This window comes from Rhinoraja longicauda, chromosome 34, assembly GCF_053455715.1.
Source record: "Rhinoraja longicauda isolate Sanriku21f chromosome 34, sRhiLon1.1, whole genome shotgun sequence".
Classification (NCBI taxonomy): Eukaryota; Metazoa; Chordata; class Chondrichthyes; order Rajiformes; family Arhynchobatidae; genus Rhinoraja; species Rhinoraja longicauda.
Window position 1 is genome coordinate 4,104,623 of NC_135986.1, and position 24,302 is coordinate 4,128,924.

General features: G+C 51.1%; 1 protein-coding gene across 1 annotated transcript in view; it reads left to right on the plus strand.

The window, feature by feature from the left end:
* LOC144609291 (chloride channel protein ClC-Kb-like) overlaps positions 1–21,622 on the plus strand; it is an 82,560-nt gene extending 60,938 nt beyond the window's left edge. The window contains 8 exon segments of the mRNA XM_078427722.1: positions 815–951; positions 2,541–2,574; positions 5,234–5,298; positions 9,313–9,426; positions 13,351–13,389; positions 15,540–15,644; positions 18,842–18,928; positions 21,512–21,622. Of these exon segments, the coding sequence (XP_078283848.1) occupies positions 815–951; positions 2,541–2,574; positions 5,234–5,298; positions 9,313–9,426; positions 13,351–13,389; positions 15,540–15,644; positions 18,842–18,928; positions 21,512–21,622 (692 nt within the window).
* Positions 21,623–24,302: the final 2,680 nt, after the last annotated feature.

Genomic DNA, 24,302 nt, shown 5'->3' on the forward strand with positions numbered 1-24,302 from the left:
CTCGGAGAAAACCCACGCAGGTCACGGGGAGAGCGTGCAAACTCCGTGCAGACAGCGCCCGTAGTCGGGATTGAACCCCGGTCTCTGGTGCTGCAAGCGCTGTAAGGCGGCGACTTTACCGCTGCGCCACCGTCACCGCCCATTCTCCCGCCTTCTCCCCATAACCCCTGACACCCGCACTAATCAACAATCTATCTATCTCTGCCTTGAAAAATATCCACTGAGTTGTGGCCTCCACAGCCGTCTGTGGCAAAGAATCCCACAGATTCACCGCCCTCTGACTAAAGACATTCGTCCTCATCTCCTTCCTAAAGGAATGTCCTTTAATTCTGAGGCTGTGCCCTCTGGTCCTAGACTCTCACACTGGTGGAAACATCCTCTCCACATCCCCTCTGTCCACGGTGGCGCAGCGGTAGAGTTGCCGCCTTACAGCGAATGCAGCGCCAGAGACCCGGGTTCCATCCCGACCACGGGCGCTGTCTGCACAGTGTTTGTCCGTTCTCCCCGTGACCTGCGTGGGTTTTCTCCGAGATCTTCGGTTTCCTCCCACACTCCAAAGACGTGCAGGTTTGTAGGTTAATTGGCTTTGGTATAAAATGTAAACATTGTCCCTAGTGTGTGTAGGATGGCGTTAGTGTGCGGGGATCGCTGGTCGGCGCGGACCCGGTAGGCCGAAGGGCCCGTTTCCGCGCTGTATATATAAACTAAACTAAACTAAACTAAACCAAACGCCTTTCACTGTTTGTCCAGGCCAATCTATCCAGGCCTTTCTCTGTTTGGCTGCAACTAAGACCACGTTCTTTTGATTTTCCAGAGTCCAAGGTCCTTCTGGGATCCATTAGGCGTAAAAACCTGGTGAACCTCCTTGTCGAGCAACTGAGTGCCGTGAGGAGACTGAGGTTCTATCAGGAGCAACAACAAATCCTGAAGGAATCATCAGCTGAGTGTGAGGTGAGGCGATTTCCAAAGTGACTTGGGAGTGCTGGTGCAGGTACGGTTGCCAACTGTCCCGTATTAGCCGGGACATCCCTTGTATTGTGCTAAATTGGTTTGTCCCGTACGTGACTGCCTTGTCCCGTATTAGGCTGTAGGCCTGGACACTGTAGGCCCGGACACTATAGGCCCGGACAGTGTAGGCCCGGACACTGTAGGCCCGGACAGTGTAGGCCCGGATACTGTAGGCCCGGACAGTGTAGGCCCGGACACTGTAGGCCCGGACACTGTAGGCCCGGACAGTGTAGGCCCGGACAGTGTAGGCCCGGACGCTGTACGCCCAGACGCTGTAGGCCCGGATAGTGTAGGCCCGGACAGTGTAGGCCCGGACACTGTAGGTCTGGGGGACACTGTAGGCCCGGACAGTGTAGGCCCGGACACTATAGGCCCGGACACTATAGGCCCGGACACTGTAGGCCCGGACACTGTAGGCCCAGGCGCCGCCTAACGGAGGTTGCATAGCAACCGGCCTCCCGGCCCGGGCGGCCGCCATTGGTGGAGCGGGAGCACGTGGCCGCTGGCTGGGTGAGGTCACGTGGGGCGCGGGGACGGTGACGTCATCTTTTGTCCCTTACTTGGGAGTGAGGAAGTTGGCAACCCCTAGGTGCAGGATTCCCAAAAAAGGTCAATCTGCAAGTCGAGTCTGCAAGTAAAGAAAGCAAACTCAGTGCGAGCATTTATTTCAAGAGGGCCAAGTATAAAAAAGATAGGGATGCAATGCTGAAGAAGGGTCTCGACCCAAAACGTCACCCATTCCTTCCCTCCAGAGATGCTGCCTGTCCCACAGAGTTACTCCATTATTAAGGGGTTGGACATGTTAGAGGCAGGAAACATGTTCCCAATGTTGGGGGAGTCCAGAACTAGGGGCCACAGTATAAGAATAAGGGGTTGGCCATTTAGAACTGAGATGAGGAAAAACTTTTTTAGTCAGAGAGTTGTGAATCTGTGGAATTCTCTGCCTCAGAAGGCAGTGGAGGCCAATTCTCTGAATGCATTCAAGAGAGAGCTGGATAGAGCTCTTAAGGATGGTGGAGTCAGGGGGTATGAGAAGTTTTTCCTCATCTCTGTTCTAAATGGCCTACCCCTTATTCTTAAAATTTGTGTGGCCCCTGGTTCTGGACTCCCCCAACATCGGGAACATGTTTCCTGCTTCTAACGTGTCCAACCCCTTAATAATCTTATATATTTCAATAAGATCCCCTCTCATCCTTCTAAATTCCAGTTTATACAAGCCTAGTCGCTCCAGTCTTTCAACGTACGACAGTCCCGCCATCCCGGGAATTAACCTGGTGAACCTACGCTGCACGCCCTCAATAGCAAGAATATCCTTCCTCAAATTTGGAGACCAAAACTGCACACAGTACTCCATGTGTGGTCTCACTAGGGCCCTGTACAACTGTAAAAGGACTGCATTTTGTGTTTACCTTCGATTTAAACCAGCATCAGCAGTTTTTTTTCCTGTACAAATATACCAAACTCTTCAAATGGGAGAGTCTACCACTTAGAAAGACGCACTGACTAATGTTTCTGTCAATCTTTTATTTCAGATTGTTCCCAGTTCCAAAATAAATACTTCTGACGGTGAGACCAGCATCTAAGTTTGTTTGTGTCGATTTTATGTATGTTTACTTACATGTGCATTTATGGTCAGATGCAAGCAGGCATTGGACTCTGCTGACTTGCAGTTCGAGTCGTAGAGTGACACAGTGCGGAAACAGGCCCTTCGGCCCAACTTGCCCACACCGGCCAACATGTCCTGGCTACACCAGTCCCACCTGCCCGCGTTTGGTCCATATCCCTCCAAACCTGTCCTGTCCATGTACCTGCCCAACTGTTTCTTAAATGTTGGGATAGTCCCAGCCTCAACTACCTCCTCCGGCAGCTCGTTCCATACACCCACCACCCTCTGTGTGGAAAAGTTACCCCTCAGATTCCTGTTAAATCTTTTCCCCTTCACCTTGAACCTAGCTAGGTCCTCTGGTCCTCGATTCCCCTACTCTGGGCAAGAGACTCTGTGCGTCTACCCGATCTATTCCTCTCATGATTTTGTACACTCTATAAAATCGCCCCTCATCCTCCTGCGCTCCGTGGAATAGAGACCCAGCCTGCTCAACCTCTCCCTGTAGCTCACACCCTCTAGTCCTGGCAACATCCTCGTAAATCTTCTCTGCGCCCTTTCCAGCTTGACGACATCTTTCCTATAACACGGTGCCCAGAATTGAACACAATACTCTAAATGCGGCCTCACCAATGTCTTGTACAACTGCAACATGACCTCCCGACTTCTAGACTCAATACTCTGACTGTTGAAGGCCAACATGAAATGGTGATAATGCATATTTGTGTCTACGTGTTTTAAAATGTGCTCCCATTTCTGGTTGAATTTGCACCTCTAGTGTATATGTATGTGTATCTTTTAGTTTTTAGTTCAGAGATACAGCGCGGAAACAGGCCCTTCGGCCCACCGGGTCCGCGCCGACCAGCGATCCCCGCACACTAACACTGTCCTACACGTACCAGGGACAATTTTTTGCAATTACACCAAGCCAATTAACCCACAAACCTGTACGTATTTGGAGTGTGGGAGGAAACCGGAGCTTCCTGGAGAAAACCCACGCAGGTCACGGGGAGAACGTGCAAACGTTGTACAGAACAGCGGCGGTGGTCAGATTCGAACCTGGGTCTCTGGCGCTGTGAGGCAGCAACTCTACCGCTGCGCCACTGTGCCGCCCTGTGTGTACGATTGGTTGCCAACTTTCTCACTCCCAAATAAGGGACAAAAGGTGACGTCACCGCCCCGCGTCCCACGTGACCTCACCCAGCCAGCGGCCCACGTGCTCCCGCCCCACTGATGGCGGTCGCCCCGGCCGGGAGGCGGGTTGCTAAGCAACCTCCATCAGGCGTTGCCCGGGCCTCGGGGCCTACAGTGTCCAGCCTACAGTGTCTGGGCCTACAGTGTCCGGGTCTACACTGTCCGGGCCTACGCTGTCCGGGCCTACGCTGTCCGGGCCTACACTGTCCCGACCTACAGTGCCCGGGCCTACAGTGCCTGGGCATACAGTGTACGGGCCTACACTGTCCCGACCTACAGTGTCCGGGCCCACAGTGTCCGGGCCTACAGTGTCCGGGCCTACAGTGTCTGGGCCTACAACGCCCCCCCGGACCTAATACGGGACAAGAGCGGTCCTGTACAGGACAAAACAATTTAGCCAAAAATACGGGATGTCCCGGCTAATACGGGACAGTTGGCAACCCTAGATTGATCAATGGTCGGTGTGGACTTAGTGGGCCGAAGGGCCTGTTTCCATGCTCTATCCCTGTCCTAAACTACACCAAGGAACATAGTCTGTGCGCCCATCCATCTTTTTCGGCCCCAGTGATATTCCAACCAGTCGAAGCCAATGAGCACCTCTTCTCTCTACTTCATACCTTGACTGTCTTTTGCCTCTTCGCCTAATAACTTCATAAGTGATAGGAGCAGCATCAGGCCATTCGGCCCATCAGGTCTACTCCGCCATTCAATCATGGCTGATCTATCTCTTCCTCCCAACCCCATTCTCCTCCTGTCTGAGAATGATCAGCCATGAGCACATTGAATGGCGGTGCTGGCTCGAAGGGCCGAATGGCCTACTCCTGCACCTATTGTCTATTGTCTGACACCCGCACTAATCAAGAATCTATCTATCTCTGCCTTAAAGAATATTCTCTTTAACGCTGCCTATTATTAAATCAAATAAATATTCATTTCTTACACTGCACTCTAACTTTTAATTTTGTATTTTATACCAATCTTATTCTATTTTAGCTAGTTTTTATTTTCTATTCGCTTTAATCACTCTTTTTAATGCTTTTAACTGCTCTTTAATGTTTTATGTCAAGCACTTTGAATTGCCGTGTTGTTGAAATATGCTGTATAAATAAACTTGTCTTGCCTTGCGTTAAAAAATATCCACTGACTTGTGGCCTCCACAGCCGTCTGTGGCAAAGAATCCCACTGATTCACCACCCTCTGACTGAAGAAATTCCTCCTCATCTCCTTCCTAAAGGAACGTCCTTTAATTCTGAGGCTGTGCCCTCTGGTCCTAGACTCTCCCACTAGTGGAAACATCCTCTCCACATCCACTCTATCCGGGCCGCTCACTGTTCTGTACGTTTCAATGAGGTCCCCCCTCATCCTTCTAAACTCCAGCGAGTACAGGCCCAGTGCTGACAAACGCTCATATCTCCTCTCCCATTTTAGGTCCGAAGTCTTCGGACAGCGAGCCATCCAAGAGGGAGGATGAAATCTTCCTCGAAAATGAAGAGGTACTTTGTGTCTACCACCCTACCATTTTCCCCATGGTGTATATGCAAATTTGCAGATGATACTAAGCTGGGGGGTAGTGTGAATTGTGAGGAAGATGCAATAAGGCTGCAGGGTGACTTGGACAGGTTGTGTGAGTGGGCGGATACACGGCAGATGCAGTTTAATGTAGATAAGTGTGAGGTTATTCACTTTGGAAGTAAGAATAGAAAGGCAGATTATTATCTGAATGGTGTCAAGTTAGGAGGAGGGGGAGTTCAACGAGATCTGGGTGTCCTAGTGCATCAGTCAATGAAAGGAAGCATGCAGGTACAGCAGGCAGTGAAGAAAGCCAATGGAATGTTGGCCTTCATAACAAGAGGAGTTGAGTATAGGAGCAAAGAGGTCCTTCTACAGTTGTACCGGGCCCTGGTGAGACCGCACCTGGAGTACTGTGTGCAGTTTTGGTCTCCAAATTTGAGGAAGGATATTCTTGCTATGGAGGGCGTGCAGCGTAGGTTCACTAGGTTAATTCCCGGAATGGCGGGACTGCCGTATGTTGAAAGGCTGGAGCGATTGGGCTTGTATACACTGGAATTTAGAAGGATGAGGGGGGATCTTATTGAAACATATAAGATGATTAGGGGATTGGACACATTAGAGGCAGGAAACATGTTCCCAATGTTGGGGGAGTCCAGAACAAGGGGCCACAGTTTAAGAATAAGGGGTAGGCCATTTAGAACGGAGATGAGGAAGAACTTTTTCAGTCAGAGGGTGGTGAAGGTGTGGAATTCTCTGCCTCAGAAGGCAGTGGAGGCCAGTTTGTTGGATGCTTTCAAGAGAGAGCTGGATAGAGCTCTTAAGGATAGAGGAGTGAGGGGGTATGGGGAGAAGGCAGGAACGGGGTACTGATTGAGAGTGATCAGCCATGATCGCATTGAATGGCGGTGCTGGCTCGAAGGGCTGAATGGCCTACTCCTGCACCTATTGTCTATTGTCTATTGTCCTGAGCACAAAGGCAGGGCTATGAACGTGTCGGAAGGAACTGCAGACGCTGGTTTACACCGAAGATCGACACAAAATGCCGGAGTAACTCAGCGGAACGGGCAGAGTCTCTGGAGAGAAGGAATGGGTGACGTTTCTGGTCGAGACCCTTCTTCGCTCTGAGAGTCGGGGGAGAGGGAGACATAGAGATATGCGGTCACGGTGGCGTGGCGGTAGAGTCGCCGCCTTACAGCGCTTGCAGCGCCGGAGACCCGGGTTCCATCCCGACCACGGGCGCTGTCTGTACGGAGTTTGCACGTTCTCCCCGTGGCCCGCGTGGGTTTCCTCCGAGATCTTCGGTTTCCCCTAGGGTTGCCAACTGTCCCGTATTAGCCGGGACATCCCGTATTTTGGGCTAAATTGGTTTGTCCCGTACAGGACCGCCCTTGTCCCGTATTAGGCCCGTACGATGTTGTCGGCCCTGTAGGCCCGGACGTTGTAGGCCTGGACGCTGTAGACCCGGACAGTGTAGGCCCGGACACTGTAGACCCGTACGACGCTGTAGGCCCGGACGTTGTAGGCCCGTACGATGCTGTAGGCCCGGACATTGTAGGCCTGGACGCTGTAGGCCCGGACATTGTAGGCCTGGACGCTGTAGGCCCAGACAGTGTAGGCCCGGACACTGTAGGCCCGGAAGATGTAGGCCCGGACATTGTAGGCCCGGACGCTGTAGGCACGGAGAGTGTAGGCCCGGACACTGTAGGCCCGGACAGTGTAGGCCCGGATGCTGTAGGCCCGGATGCTGTAGGCGCGGACAGTGTAGGCCTGGATGCTGTAGGCCTGGACACTGTAGGCCCGGACTGTGTAGGCCCGGACACTGTAGCCCCGGACACTGTAGGCCCGGACACTGTAGGCCCGGACTGTGTAGGCCCGGACACTGTAGGCCCGGACACTGTAGGCGCGGACACTGTAGGCCCGGAAGCTAGAGGCCAGGACAGTGTAGGTCCAGACAATATAGGCCCGGAGGCCCGGGCGCCGCCTAACGGAGGTTGCATAGCAACCCGCCTCCCGGCCCAGGCGGCCGCCATTGGTGGAGCGGGATCACGTGGCCGCTGGCTGGGTGAGGTCACGTGGGTGGCGACGTCACCTTGTCCCTTATTTGGGAGTGAGATAGTTGGCAACCCCTAGTTTCACCCAAAGACGTACAGGTATGTAGGTAAAATGGCTTGGTATACGTGTGAATTGTCCCCAGTGTGCGTAGGATAGTGTTTGTGCGCGGGGATCGCTGGTCGGCGTGGACTGGGTACCTCTAAACTAAACTAAAACCAAAAAAAAATGGAGGGAGAGATTGTTGTCTTGGCTCCAGGTCACAAGGTTCTCAATTTCTTTCCTGTACTACGTCTCATCATTACTTGACATCCGGCCTACTATGGAGGTGTTCCCTGCCAATTTATAAATCACCTCCATTGTCAGAGTGAGGTTAAACGCAAACTGAATGAACAGCGCCTCATATTTCGCTTGGGGAGCTTACAGCCCAGCGGTATGAACATTGACTTCTCCAACTTCAGGTAGCCCCGGCATTCCCTCTCTCTCCATCCCTCCCCCACCCAAGTCTCGTCCTCACCCAACAAACAGTTAACAACGGCCAGCTTCCTTTATCAACGTTACTTTTTTTGCTTACCTTTATATAGACAATAGAGATTAGACAATAGGTGCAGGAGGAGGCCATTCGGCCCTTCGAGCCTGTACGCACCGCCATTCAATGTGATCATGGATGATCATTCTCAATCAGTACCCTGTTCCTGCCCTCTCCCCGTACCCCCTGACTCCGCTATCCTTAAGAGCTCTATCCAGCTCTCTCTTGAATGCATTCAGAGAATTGGCCTCCACTGCCTTCTGAGGCAGAGAATTCCACAGATTCACAACTCTCTGACTGAAAAAGTTTTTCCTCATCTCAGTTCTAAATGGCCGACCCCTTATTCTTAAACTGTGTGTGGCCCTTGGTTCTGGACTCCCCCAACATTGGGAACATGTTTCCTGCCTCTAACGTGTCCAACCCCTTAATAATCTTATACGTTTCGATAAGATCTCCTCTCATCCTTTCATTCATTGTTCTTTATCTCTCCACATCACCGTCTGTATCTCTCGTTTCCCTCGCCCCTGACCAGTCTGAAGAAGGGTCTCGACCCGAAACGTCACACGTTCCTTCTCTCCAGAGATGCTGCCCGACCCGCTGAGTTACTCCAGCATTTTGCGTCTACCTACAAGTGTAGTTTAGTTTAGTTTAGTTTAGAGATACAGCGCGGAAACAGGCCCTTTCGGCCCACCGGGTCCGCGCCGACCAGCGATCCCCGCACACTAACACTATCCTACACGCACCAGGGACAATTTTTAATAGGTGCAGGAGTAGGCCATTCGGCCCTTCGAGCCTGTACGCACCGCCATTCAATATGATCATGGCTGATCATCCAACTCAGTATCCCGTACCTGCCTTCTCTCCATACCCCCTGATCCCTTTAGCCACAAGGGCCACATCTAACTCCCTCTTAAATATAGCCAATGAACTGGCCTCAACTACCTTCTGTGGCAGAGAATTCCACAGACTCACCACTCTCTGTGTGAAGAAAGACTTTCTCATCTCGGTCCTAAAAGACTTCCCCCTTATCCTTAAACTGTGACCCCTTGTTCTGGACCTTAAACTGTGGCCCCTTGTTCTGGACCTTAAACTGTGACCCCTTGTTCTGGACCTCAAACTGTGACCCCTTGTTCTGGCTTTACACCAAGCCAATTAACCTACAAACCTGCACGTCTTTGGAGTGTGGGAGGAAAGCTGAAGATCTCGGGGAAAACCCACGCGGGTCACGGGGAGAACGTGCAGACAGCTACCCGCGGTCGGGATGGAACCCGGGTCTCCGGCGCTGCATTCGCTGCAAGGCAGCAACTCTACCGCTGCGCCGCCGTGACCGGCGTACTAGCTCCCTGCTCTCCGAATGAGGCCGTTCGGCCCATCGTGCCCATTCTTCGATTGTTTCTCTTTTCCTCTCCCTCCCCAGCAGACCAAGATTGGAGTGCAGCGCTGGACAAGCAAGAGAACGGGGCAGAAGAGGTTTCGCTGTTACACGGTGGTAATCAATGCGTTTGACGAGGCATTTAACAAGGTCCTCCGTGTGGGTTAGACAATAGGTGCAGGAGTAGGCCATTCGGCCCTTCCAGCCTGTACGCACCGCCATTCAATATCATCATGGCTGATCATCCAACTCAGTATCCCGTACCTGCCTTCTCTCCATACCCCCTGATCCCTTTAGCCACAAGGGCCACATCTAACTCCCTCTTAAATATAGCCAATGAACCGGCCTCAACTACCTTCTGTGGCAGAGAATTCCACAGATTCACCACTCTCTGTGTGAAGGAATGTTTTCTCATCTCAGTCCTAAAAGACTTCCCCCTTACCCTTAAGCTGTGACCCCTGGTTCTGGACTTCCCCAACATCGGGAACAATCTTCCCGCATCTAGCCTGTCCAACCCCTTAAGAATTTTATATGTTTCAATAAGATCCCCCCTCAGTCTTCTAAATTCCAGCGAGTACAAGCCGAGTCTATCCAATCTTTCTTCATATGAAAGTCCTGTCATCCCAGGGATCAATCTGGTGAACCTTCTCTGTACTCCCTCTATGGCAAGAATGTCTTTCCTCAGATTAGGAGACCAAAACTGTACGCAATACTCCAGGTGTGGTCTCACCAAGGCCCTGTACAACTGCAGCAGAACCTCCCTGCTCCTATACTCAAATCCTCTTGACCTCTGGAAGGTCAAGAGCCTGTCCAACTTAGGCGATTTTTTAGGCGACTGCCGGCGACTGTCAAAGTCGTAGCAGAACGCCGAACATTTTCTTTTACCCTCCAACAATGACCACGACAATGACCACGACAATGACCACGACAACGACCACAACAATGACCATGACAATGACCACCACAATGACCACGACAATGACCACAAGGACCATGACAATGACCATGACAATGACCACGACAATGACCACAACAATGACCACGACAATGACCACAATGACCACGACAATGACCGCGACAATGACCACGACAATGACCACGACAACGACCACGACAACGACCACGACAATGACCACAATGACCATGACAATGACCACGACAATGACTGCGACAATGACCATGACAGTGACCGTGACAGTGACCACGACAACGACCACAATGACCATGACAATGACCACGACAATGACCACGACAATGACCACGACAATGACCACGACAATGACCATGACAATGACCACGACAATGACCACGACAATGACCACGACAGCGACCACAATGACCACGACAATGACCACGACAACGACCACAATGACCGCGACAATGACCACAATGACCATGACAATGACCACGACAACGACCACGACAACGACACAATGACCGCGACAACGACCACGACAACGAACACGACAACGACAATGACCGCGACAATGACCACGACAATGACCACGACAATGACCACGACAATGACCACGACAATGACCACGACAATGACCGCGACAATGACCACGATAATGACCACGACAATGACCACGACAATGACCACGACAGTGACCACGACAATGACCACGACAACGACCACAATGACCACGACAATGACCATGACAATGACCGCGACAATGACCATGACAGTGACCGTGACAGTGACCACGACAACGACCATGACAACGACCACGACAACGACCACAATGACCACGACAATGACCACGACAATGACCACGACAATGACCACGACAATGACCACGACAATGACCACAACAATGACCGCGACAACGACCACGACAATGACCACGACAATGACCACGACAATGACCAGGACAATGCCGAGTCAGGTCGAGATGACACCGTCTTCGGAAACATCGCGAAAATTCCCACACTTATCAAATGCTTCTCCGGCATCCTAATTTTCGCTGAAATCACTGACAATAGACAATAGGTGCAGGAGGATGCCATTCGGCCCTTCGAGCCAGCACCGCCATTCAATGTGATCATGGCTGATTATTCTCAATCAGTACCCCGTTCCTGCCTTCTCCCCATACCCCCTGACTACGCTATCCTTAAGAGCTCTATCCAGCTCTCTCTTGAATGCATTCAGAGAATTGGCCTCCACTGCCTTCTGAGGCAGAGAATTCCACAGAGTCACAACTCTCTGACTGAAAAAGTTTTTCCTCATCTCCGTTCTAAATGGCCTACCCCTTATTCTTAAACTGTGACCCCATGTTCTGGACTCCCCCAACATTGGGAACATGTTTCCTGCCTCTAACGTGTCCAACCCCTTAATAATCTTATACGTTTCGATAAGATCTCCTCTCATCCTTCTAAATTCCAGTGTATACAAGCCTAGCCGCTCCAGTCTTTCAACATATGACAGTCCCGCCATTCTGGGAATTAACCTAGTGAACCTACGCTGCACGCCCTCAATAGCAAGAATGTCCTTCCTCAAATTTGGAGACCAAAACTGCACACAGTACTCCAGGTGCGGTCTCACTAGGGCCCTATACAACTGCAGAAGGACCTCTTTGCTCCTATACTCAACTCCTCTTGTTATGAAGACCAACATTCCATTGGCTTTATTCACTGCCTGCTGTACCTGCATGCTATCTTTGGTAACTACTTGAGAGTTTTGAAATATAACATCGTCCCCGGGTTACTTGAAAACCAAGCTTCACGGTAACAAGGCATAAACTGGATTGACTTCCAGTTTACTAATAGCAGTATTAAGAAATTTAATTTTAAACGTGGTTAAATGGATTTTTGTGAAAAGTGTGTGGGCATTCTTTGAAAATGTACGGGAGATGCATATCTGGTTTCTGGGTTGCATATCTGGGTTGGGAGCCCACTTTAAATGTAATCGCTGATGGCCATAAACAACGCGAAAATCCCCATGCTTACCTGACCGTCAACCGGGCGGCACGGGCGGCGCAGCGGTAGAGTTGCTGCTTTACAGCGAATGAAGCGCCGGAGACTCAGGTTCGATCCTGACCACGGGCGCCGTCTGTACGGAGTTTGCACGTTCTCCCCGTGACCTGCGTGGGTTTTCGCCGAGATCTTCGGATCCCTCCCGCACTCCAAAGACGTACAGGTATGTAGGTTAATTGACTGGGTAAATGTATAAAATTATCCCTAGTGGGTGTAGGATAGTGTTAATGTGCGGGGATCTCTGGGCGGCACGGGCTCGGTGGGCCGAAGGGCCTGTTTCCGCGCTGTATCTCTAAATCTAAAACTGTCGCCTCCAATCTACCTGTCAAATGTCCTGACGGTAAATAAATTGGTTGAACACAAGTATTTTATGGTATCTTCAAATGGCTTTACTTAATTTAATATTACGTGCTTCTAAACGCATCTAAGACAACCTGGCAAACCTGGGGACAGCGTTCGACAGCGCCCGCAATAAGCAACGATACCTGGCGACAAGCCAGCTGTCGCCGAGAGATTTCTATCCGGTTGATTTCTCAGCGACGCGGTGAGATCCACTATGATTCTTTGAAGACTCCTCACGATCATGCCCGCCCGCGACACCCCGGCGAACTGTCGGCGACAGCCTAGTCTCCCGCAGTCGCCTTAACATCGCCTTAGTGGGACAGGCCCTTTAGATCATAACAAGAGGAGTTGAGTATAGGAGCAAAGAGGTCCTTCTGCAGTTGTACAGGGCCCTCGTGAGACCGCACCTGGAGTACTGTGTGCAGTTTTGGTCTCCAAATTTGAGGAAGGACATTCTTGCTATTGAGGGCGTGCAGCGTAGGTTCACCAGGTTAATTCCCGGAATGGCGGGACTGCCGTATGTTGAAAGACTGGAGCGACTAGGCTTGTATACACTGGAATTTAGAAGGATGAGAGGGGATCTTATGGAAACATATAAGATTATTAAGATAGACCAGTTCCTTCTCATCTCACCAAAAAGTTCCTTCTCACCTCAGTTTTAAATGGCCTCCCCTTTATTCTTAGACTGTGTGGCCCCTGGTTCTGGACTCGCCCAACATTGAGAACATTTTTCCTGCAAAATTCTTTTTTCGACTTTTCTTTCAGGATGGAGAAGAAGTGTTTGACACGATGACATCAAGTGAGGTACTGACATACTTCCACCAACCCCCCCTCACCCTGCCTGCCCCTCCCTCCCTCCCTCCCTCCCTCCCTCCCCCTCTCCCTCCCTCCCTCCCTGCCTTCCTCCCTCCCTCTCTCCCCCTCTTCCTCCCTCCCTCCCCCTATCCCTCCCTCCTTCCCTCTCTCCCCACTTGTGTTCCCTCTCCAATGGTCCATTATCGTCACGCAGTGGCACGGTGGCGCAGCGGTAGAGTTGCCGCCTCACAGCGCCAAAGACCTGGGATCGATCCCGACCACGGGCACTGTCTGTACGGAGTTTGCACGTTCTTCCCGTGACCCACGTGGGTTTTCACCGAGTGCTCTGGTTCCCTCCCACACTCCAAAGACGTGCAGGGTCGCAGGTTAATTGGCTTGGTGGAACTGTAAATTGTCCCTTGTTTGCGGAGATTGGCTTAATGTACGGGGGTCGGCGCGGACCCGGTGGGCCGAAGGGCCTGTTTCCGCGCTGTGTCTCTAATCCAAACTAAACTAAACATATGCGGTTCAGTTTAGTTAATTGTCCCGTGTACCGAGGTACAGTGAAAAGCTTTTGTGTCGCGCGCTAACCAGTCAGCGGAAAGACGACACAGGATTACAATTGAGCCGTCCACAGTCTACAGATACACGATAAGGGAATAACGTTCAGTGCGAGGTAAAGCCAGCAAAGTCCGATCAAGGATAGTCCAAGGGCGACTTACACTGCCATTTTGAATTGTGGACGCGACCCAGACCATCACACACAAACCGACCTCCCTTCCATTGACTCCATCTACACCTCACGCTGCCTCGGCAAGGCCAGCAGCAGAATCAAGGACCAGTCTCACCCACCCCGGCCACCCCCTCTTCTCCCCTCTCCCATCGGGGCAAGAGGTACAGAAGTGTGGAAACGCACACCTCCAGATTCAGGGACAGTTTCTTCCCGGCTGTTATCAGGCAACTGAACCATCCTACCACAACCAGAGAGCAGTGTGTATGTAGGTTAATTGACTGGGTAAAAAATGTAAAAAATTGTCCCTAGTGTGTGTAGGATAGTGTTAATGTGAGGGGATCGCTGGGCGGTGCGGACTTGGTGGGCCGAAAAGGCCTGTTTCCACGCTGTATCTGAAATATGAAAAAAAAATTATGATAAATATAGTGCTGCACTACTATCTACCTCATTGGAGACCCTCGGACTATCCTTGATCGGACTTTGCTGGCTTTACCTTGCACTGAACGTTATTCCCTTATCAAGGTAGACACAAAATGCTGGAGTAACTCAGCGGGTCAGGCAGCATCTCGGGAGACAATGAATGGGTGACGTTTCAGGTCGAGACCCTTCTTCAGACTCGACCCGAAACGTCACCCATTCCATCTCTCCCGAGATGCTGCCTGACCCGCTGAGTTACTCCAGCATTTAGAGTCTACCTTCGATTTAAACCAGCATCTGCAGTTTTTCTTCCCTACACATTCACTTAACATGTATCTGCACGATGTGGATGGGATCTTATCGAAACATATAAGATTAGAAACATAGAAACATAGAAAATAGGTGCAGGAGTAGGCCATTCGGCCCTTCGAGCCTGCACCGCCATTCAATATGATCATGGCTGAGGGGTTGGACACGTTAGAGGCAGGAAACATGTTCCCAATGTTGGGGGAGTCCAGAACCAGGGGCCACACAGTTTAAGAATAAGGTGTCGGCCATTTAGAACGGAGATGAGGAAAAACTTTTTTGGTCAGAGAGTTGTGAATCTGTGTAATTCTCTGCCTCAGAAGGCAGTGGAGGCCAATTCTCTGAATGCATTCAAGAGAGAGCTGGATAGAGCTCTTAACGATAGCGGAGTCAGGGGGTACGGGGAGAAGGCAGGAACGGGGTACTGATTGAGAATGATCAGCCATGATCACATTGAATGGTGGTGCTGGTTCGAAGGGCCGAATGGCCTCCTCCTGCACCTATTGTCTATTGTCTATCGATTGTAATCGTGTATTGTCTTTCCGCTGACTGGTTAGCGCGCAACAGAAGAGCTTTTCACTGTACCTCGGTGCACTGAACTAAACGTTTGCCACCCTCGATATACTGTGGCGCTGTTTACAAAAGGAAGGGGTTACCAGGACAGGGGTGGCATTGCCTGTGATTTCTCTGCCTTCTGTTGCAGGTGGAGGAGTGGGAGTACCTTCAGTTGCAAGAAGACCTTCGGCTGGATGAATGCGTCATTGATCCGGCACCCTTCCGGCTGGTGGAGAAAGAAACACTCTACGAGGTAAAGACATCGATCCAGGACCTCCCCATGAAAGAATGGGTCGACTGGAATTCAGAAGGAAAGACAATAGACACTAGACAATAGGTGCAGGAATGCCCTTCGAGCCAGCACCGACCGCCATTCACTGTGATCACGGCTGATCATCCACAATCAGTACCCCGTTCCTGCCTTCTCCCCATACCCCCTGACTCCGCTATCATTAAGAGCTCTATCCAGCTCTCTCTTGAAAGCATCCAGAGAATTGGCCTCCACTGCCTTCTGAGGCAGAGAATTCCACAGATTCACAACTCTCTGACTGAAAAAGTTTTTCCTCATCTCCGTTCTAAATTGCCTACCCCTTATTCTTAAACTGTGCGTGGCCCCTGGTTCTGGACTCCCCCAACATTGGGAATGTGTTTCCTGCCTCTAGCGTGTCCAATCCCTTAATAATCTTATATGTTTCGATAAGATCCCCTCTCATCCTTCTAAATTCCAGTCTATACAAGCCCAGTCGCTCCCGTCTTTCAACAGATGAGAGGGGATAGACAATAGACAATAGACAATAGGTGCAGGAGTAGGCCATTCAGCCCTTCGAGCCAGCACCGCCATTCAATGCGATCATGGCTGATCACTCTCAATCAGTACCCCGTTCCTGCCTTCTCCCCATACCCCCTCACTCCGCTATCCTTAAGAGCTCTATCCAGCTCTCTCTTGAAAGCATCCAACGAACTGGCCTCCACTGCCCTCTGAGGCAGAGAATTCCACACCTTCACCACTCTCTGACTGAAAAAGTTCTTCCTCATCTCCGTTCTAAATGGCCTACCCCTTATTCTCAAACTGTGGCCCCTTGTTCTGGACTCCCCCAACATTGGGAACATGTTATCTGCCTCTAATGTGTCCAATCCCCTAATTATCTTATATGTTTCAATAAGATCCCCCCTCATCCTTCTAAATTCCAGTGTATACAAGCCCAATCGCTCCAGCCTTTCAACATACGACAGTCCCGCCATTCCGGGAATTAACCTAGTGAACCTACGCTGCACGCCCTCCATAGCAAGAACATCCTTCCTCAAATTTGGAGACCAAAACTGCACACAGTACTCCAGGTGCGGTCTCACCAGGGCCCGGTACAACTGTAGAAGGACCTCTTTGCTCCTCTACTCAACTCCTCTTGTTACGAAGGCCAACATTCCATTGGCTTTCTTCACTGCCTGCTGAACCTGCATGCTTCCTTTCATTGACTGATGCACTAGGACACCCAGATCTCGTTGAACTCCCCCTCCTCCTAACTTGACACCATTCAGATAATAATCTGCCTTTCTATTCTTACTTCCAAAGTGAATAACCTCACACTTATCTACATTAAACTGCATCTGCCATGTATCCGCCCACTCACACAACCTGTCCAAGTCACCCTGCAGCCTTATTGCATCTTCCTCACAATTCACACTACCCCCCAACTTAGTATCATCTGCAAATTTGCTAATGGTACTTTTAATCCCTTCGTCTAAGTCATTAATGTATATCGTAAATAGCTGGGGTCCCAGCACCGAACCTTGCGGTACCCCACTGGTCACTGCCTGCCATTCCGAAAGGGACCCACAAACTTCTCAAAGGATTCGACAGGCTAGACACAGGAAAAATGTTCCCCATGTTGGGGGAGTCCAGAACCAGGGGTCATACAGTTTAAGAATAAGAGGTCGGCCATTTAGGACTGAGATGAGGAAAAACATTTTCACCCAGAGTTGTGAATCTGTGGAATTCTCTGCCACTGAAGGCAGTGGAGGTCAATTCACTGGATGTTTTCAAGAGAGAGTTGGGGCTAAAGGAATCAAGGGATATGGGGAGAAAGCAGGAATGGGGTACTGATTTTAGATGATCAGCCATGATCATATTGAATGGAGGTGCCGGCTCGAAGGGCCGAATGGCCTCCTCCTGCACCTATGTTTCTATTTCTGTTTCTCTCAGGGTCTACAAGCCATTTAGTTCTTTTGCAGTTTAGTTTATTGTCACGTGTACCGAGGTACAGTGAAAAGCTTTTGTGTTGCGCGCTAACCAGTCAGCGGAAAGACGACACACGATTACAATCGAGCCGTCCACAGTCTACAGATACAGGATAAGGGGAATAACGTTTAGTGCAAGGTAAAGCCAGCAAAGTCCGATCAAGGATAGTCCGAGGGTCACCAATGAGGTAGATAGTAGTTCACCACTTCGGTTTCCTCCCACACTCCAAAGACGTGCAGGTTTGTAGGTTAATTGGCTTGGTATAAATGTAAAAATTGTCCCTAGTGTGTGTAGGATAGTGTTAGTGTGCGGGGATCGCTGGTCGGCGCGGACTCGGTGGGCCGAAGGGCCTGTTTCCGCGCTGTAAATCCAAATGAATCTAAGACCTCGGTGTGTAGGAAGAAAACTGCAGATGCTGGTTTAAATCGAAGGTAGACAACAACAAAATGCTGGAGTAACTCAGCGGGTCAGGCAGCATCTCTGGAGAGAACGTTTCGGGTCGAGACCCTTCTTCAGAATGTTTTAGGGAGAGAGGGACAATGTTTAAAGGAAACGTGCCGGGCAAGTATTTTTACACAGAGGTTTGCAGGGAATTGTGGACGCAGCCCAGACCATCATCTTGTACCTGCCCTCCAGAATCACCTCACACTAAATGGCACGGTGGCACAGTGGTAGAGTTGCTGCCTCACAGCGCCAGAGACCCGGGTTCCATCCCGACCACGGGTGCTGTCTGTGCGGAGTTTGTGCGTTCTCCCCGTGGCCTGCGTGGGTTTTCTCCGGGTGCTCCGGTTTCCTCCCGCACTCCAAAGACGTTGATTAAGGAGCATCTTGCCCAGAGTAGGGGAATCGAGGACCAGAGGACATAGGTTTACGGTGAAGGGGAAAGGATTTAATAGGAACCTGAGGGGTAACGTTTCCACACAAAGGGTGGTGGGTGTATGCAGCGAGCTGCCGGAGAAGGTAGTTGAGGCAACATTTATGAAACAGTTAGATGGGTACATGGATAGGACAGGTTTGGAGGGATATGGGCCAAACGCGGGCAGGTGGGACTAGTGTAGCTGGGACATGTTGGCCGGTGTGGGCAAGAATTGAGATTGGGGTTTCCGGGGAGCATGCACAGCGGAACTCTAAGCCAGGTGCGTTGGGAAAGAGACGAGGGGCAAGGTCCGATTCACCTTGACGTCGAACAATGCATCTCCATCTTTTAATTCCAGTGCTACGACCTGTTCAACCTGCTGGGCCTCAGGATCGCTTACGTCACCTCAACTGGGACGCTGGTCGGCGTGGTGGCCCTGAAAGAGGTATAATCATCATAATCATACTTTATCAGTCAAGTGTGTTTTGCAACACACGAGGAATTTCATTTGCCGTACAGTCATCATAACAATAAAAAGCAACAGGACACACACAAAATACATTTTAACGTGAACGGCCAACACAGAGACCCCTCTGCATTCCTCACTGTGACGGAAGGCGAAAAAGAAAGTTCAATCTCTTCCCCTTCTTTGTCCTCGAGGGCCTCGAGCCTTCCGTTGGCTCCCGTAACCGGCGGTCGGGCCTTCTGCGTCGGGGCGATCGAGTTTCTGCATCAGGGGGGCGATCTACTGGTCGAACCTCGTGCGGCTTTGGGGCTCCCCGACGTCGGTCTCTACCCGAGACTGCGAGCTCCTCGATGTTGGAGTCCGCAGGCCGTCCCGCGGTGGGAGCGCCGATCCCTGGCGAGGGACCGCTGGTAAGTCCATGTCCCCCCCCCCCCCCCCGCCGAGGCGGGGCTCAAAGTCAGTCCCGGGCCAAGGCCGCCAGCTCCACGACGTTAGGCCGTAGGGCGACCGGAGATGCGATCCGGATAACAATCGCACCTCTGGCAAGGTAAGAGATTGGAAAAAAAGTTTCCCCCAACCCCCCTCCCTCCCACCCCCCACATAAAACAAACCAGAGAACATTAACACAAACTTTTAAAGCACACTAAAAAATAATTTTAAAAGACGAAAAAAGTATTGGTGGGGACGGGGTGGGGGGGGGGTGAAGTCTCAATTAACGGGCGGCACGGTGGCGCAGTGGTGAGGCCGCTGTCTTGCAGCGCCATTCTCCGCAGCATTCCGGCTTCCTGCGTGGTGGGATGGGTGCAGGAGGAGGCCATTCGGACCTTCCGAGCCAGCGCCGCCATTCAATACGATCACGGCTGATCATCCACAATCAGTAACCCCGTTCCTGCTTTCTCCCCCACGCCCCTCGGTTCCGTTTAGCCCCAAGAGCTAAATCCAACTCTCTCTTGAAAACATCCAGTGAATCGGCCTCCACTGCCCTCTGTGGCAGAGAATTCCACAGATTCACAACTCTCTGGGTGAAAAAGGTTTTCCTCGTCTTAGTCCAAAATGGCCGACCCCTGGTTCTGGACTCCCCCAACATGGGGAACATTTTTCCTGCATCTAGGCCGTCCAATCCCTTAAGAATTTTATAATGTTCTATAAGATCCCCTCTCATCCTTCTGAATTCCAGAGAATACAAGCCCAGTCACCAGATGGCAAGTCGGATGTCTGTATGTTCTGGATCGACTGGGCTTATATTCAATGGAATAATGATTCGACTGGACTGGAGAGAAGGAATGGGTGACGTTTCACGTCTCGACCCATTCCTTCTCTCCAGAGATGCTGCCTGTCCCGCTGAGTTACTCCAGCATTTTGTGTCTGTCTTCGTTTTAAACCAGCGCTTGCAGTTCCTTCCTACACATAGTGTTTTTATGACTGTTGGCAGATCAATGTTCCTCCTGGGATAAATAAAGTTCTGTCATATCGTATCGTATTTCTATCGTGTTGTATCGCATCGCCTCTAGGGTTTCCAACTGTCCCGACATTGTAGGCCCCGACACTGTAGGCCCGGACGTTGTAGGCCCGGACGCTGTAGGCCCGGACGCTGTAGGCCCGGACACTGTAGGCCCGGACACTGTAGGCCCGGACGCTGTAGGCCCGGACGCTGTAGGCCCGGACGCTGTAGGCCCGGACACTGTAGGCCCGGACGCTGTAGGCCCGGACGCTGTAGGCCCGGACACTGTAGGCCTGGGGGATACTGTAGAAGGGTCTCGACCCGCAACGTCACCCATTCCTTCTCTCCCGAGATGCTGCCTGACATGCTGAGTTACTCCAGCATTTTGTGAAATAATCCGCTATCATTAAGAGCTCTATATAACTCTCTCTTGAAAGCATCCAGAGAATCGGCCTCCACTGCCTTCTGAGGCAGAGAATTCCACAGATTCACAACTCTCTTGAGTGAAAAAGTTTTTCCTCGTCTCCGTTCTAAATGGCCGACCCCTTATTCTTAAACTGTGTGTGGCCCCTGGTTCTGGACTCCCCCAACATCGGGAACATGTTTCCTGCCTCTAACGTGTCCAATCACTTGATGATCTTATATGTTTCAAAAAGATCCCCTCTCATCCTTCTAAATTCCAGTGTATACAAGCCCAGTCGCTCCAGTCTTTCAACAGATGAGAGGGGATCTTATAGAAACACAAAATTCTCAAAGGATTGGGCAGGCTAGATGCAGGAAAAATGTTCCCCATGTTGGGGGAGTCCAGGGGGAGATGACAGTCCCGCCATCCTGGGGATTAACCTGGTGAACCTACGCTGCACGCCCTCAATAGCAAGAATGTTCTTCCTCAAATTTGGAGACCAAAACTGCACACAGTACTCCAGGTGCGGTCTCACTGGGGCCCTGTACAACTGCACACAGTACTCCAGGTGCGGTCTCACTGGGGCCCTGTACAACTGCAGAAGGACCTCTTTGCTCCTATACTCAACTCATCTAACAATAAACTATCACTGCAGTATCGTGTGGATAGAAACAGGATCCCTATCGTGATCGTACATTCTCGCTTGCTTCCTCCACAGCTGAAGGGGGCGGTAGAGAGCTGTGTCAATGGGACCCCCGCCGGAGGGGGGCCGACCGAGAAGGGGGGGCCATCGCAGAATGTCGCCCTCATCGAGAAGGAGAACGCCTGAGAGAAAGGGGGCGGCGGGGGGGGTGCAGAAGGACCCCTCGACCGTTCACAGCCTGCATCTCTCTGGCCTCACATCTTTACTGAAGAAGGGTCCTGACCCGAAACGTTCCACCCATCCCTTCCCTCCAGTGATGCCCCCCTGACCCGCTGAGTTACTCCAGCACTTTAGAACGGCACAGGCACAGGCCCTTCGGCCCACAAAATCCATGCCGACCACCCCCCCCCCCCCCAACTCTCATCTAAGGTAGACTCAAAGAGCTGGAGTAACTCAGCAGGACAGGCAGCATCTTTGGAGAGAAGGAATGGGTGACGATTCGGGTCGAGGCTTTGCCTCAGACTGTAAACGTCACCCATTCCTTCTCTCCAGAGATGCTGCCTGACCCGTTGAGTTACTCAAATTTGGAGACCAAAACTGCACACAGTACTCCAGGTGCGGTCTCACGAGGGGCCTGTACAACTGCAGAAGGACCTCTTTGCTCCTATACTCAACTCATCTAACAATAAACTATCACTGCAGTATCGTGTGGATAGAAACAGGATTTCAGTGCATGCCGTTTCCAGTGTGGGTCTTCTTGTCATTTTTTAAAGTGCGCTGCGCTTACTCACACGTATGTAAGATCATGAATATATCAGATGACAGAAATCACACAACTCTGGTACTCAGTTCTTTAAGTTTAGCTTAGTTTAGTTTCGAGATACGGCGTGGAAACAGGCCCTTCGGCCCTCCGGCTCCACGCCAACCAGCGATCCCCGCACACTAATTCTATCCTATACACCCACTGGGGACGATTTTTACATTTACTAAGCCAATTGAACTACATGACTGTACGTCTTTGGAGTGTGGGAGGAAGCCGCAGATCTCGGAGAAAACCCACGCAGGTCAATAGACAATAGACCTGGAGGAGTAGGCCATTCGGCCCTTCGAGCCAGCACCACCATTCAACGTGATCATGGCTGATCATTCTCAATCAGTACCCCGTTCCTGCCTTCTCCCCATACCCCCTGACTCCGCTATCCTTAAGAGCTCTATCTAGCTCTCTCTTGAATGCATTCAGAGAATTGGCCTCCACTGCCTTCTGAGGCAGAGAATTCCACAGATTCACAACTCTCTGACTGAAAAAGTTTTTCCTCATCTCAGTTCTAAATGGCCTACCCCTTATTCTTAAACTGTGTGTGGCCCCTGGTTCTGGACTCCCCCGACATTGAGAACATGTTTCCTGCCTCTAACGTGTCCAACCCCTTAATAATCTTATACGTTTCGATAAGATCCCCACTCATCCTTCTAAATTCCAGCGTATACAAGCCTAGTCGCTCCAGCCTTTCAACATACAACAGGGGGAGAACGCACAAACTCCGTACAGACAGCACCCGTAGTCGGGATCGAACCCGGGTCTCCGGCGCTGCATCCGCTGTAAGGCAGCGACTCTACCGCTGCGCCACCGCGACCGCCAGTTAGCATTGTATACACACTACATAAGTTCCTGTGATAGAAGCAGAAATAGGCCATTCGGCCCATCGTCCACTCCGCCATTCGGTCACGACGCTGACTTCACGGCGTGGATTTAACCTGCGGGACCCAACAGGAGGCGCGTTTGAAGGCCGGATTCGAGAGTAAACGATGAAAGAAAATTCCCACACTTCTTACACCTACATTAAAAAACAGGAGGCTGGTAGATTGGGTAGACTCACAGAGTCTCTTGCCCAGAGTAGGGGAATGGAGGACCAGAGGACAGAGGTTTATAGACAATAAACCTATAGACAATAGGTGCAGAAGGAGGCCATTCGGCCCTTCGAGCCAGCACCGCCATTCAATGTGATCACGGCTGATCATTCTCAATCAGTACCCCGTTCCTGCCTTCTCCCCATACCCCCTGACTCCGCTATCCTTAAGAGCTCTATCCAGTTCTCTCTTGAATGCATTCAGAGAATTGGCCTCCACTGCCTTTTGAGGCAGAGAATTCCACAGATTCACAACTCTCTGACTGAAAAAGTTTTTCCTCATCTCAGTTCTAAACGGCCGACCCCTTATTCTTAAACTGTGGCCCCTTGTTCTGGACTCCCCCAACATTGGGAACATGTTTCCTGCCTCTAACGTGTCCAACCCCTTAATAATCTTATACGTTTCGATAAGATCTCCTCTCATCCTTCTAAATTCCAGTGTATACAAGCCTAGTCGCTCCAGTCTTTCAACATATGACAGTCCCGCCATTTTCGGGAATTAACCTGGCGAACCTACGCTGCACGCCCTCAATAGCAAGAATATCCTTCCTCAAATTTGGAGACCAAAACTGCACACAGTACTCCAGGTGCGGTCTCACTAGGGCCTATACTCTCACTAGGGCCCTGAACTCTCACAAGGGCCTATACTCTCACTAGGGCCCTGAACTCTCACTAGGGCCCTGTACTCTCACTAGGGCCCTGAACTCTCACTAGGGCCCTGTACTCTCACTAGGGCCCTGAACTCTCACAAGGGCCTATACTCTCACTAGGGCCCTGAACTCTCACTAGGGCCCTGTACTCTCACTAGGGCCCTGTATAAGGTGAAGGGGGGAAAGATTTAATAGGAAACTGAGGGGTAACTTTTCTTCACACAATGGGCAGTGGGTGTATGGAACGAGCTGCCGGAGGAGGTAGTTGAGGCAGGTCCTAACGCAACGTTGAAGAAACATTTGGACAGGTAC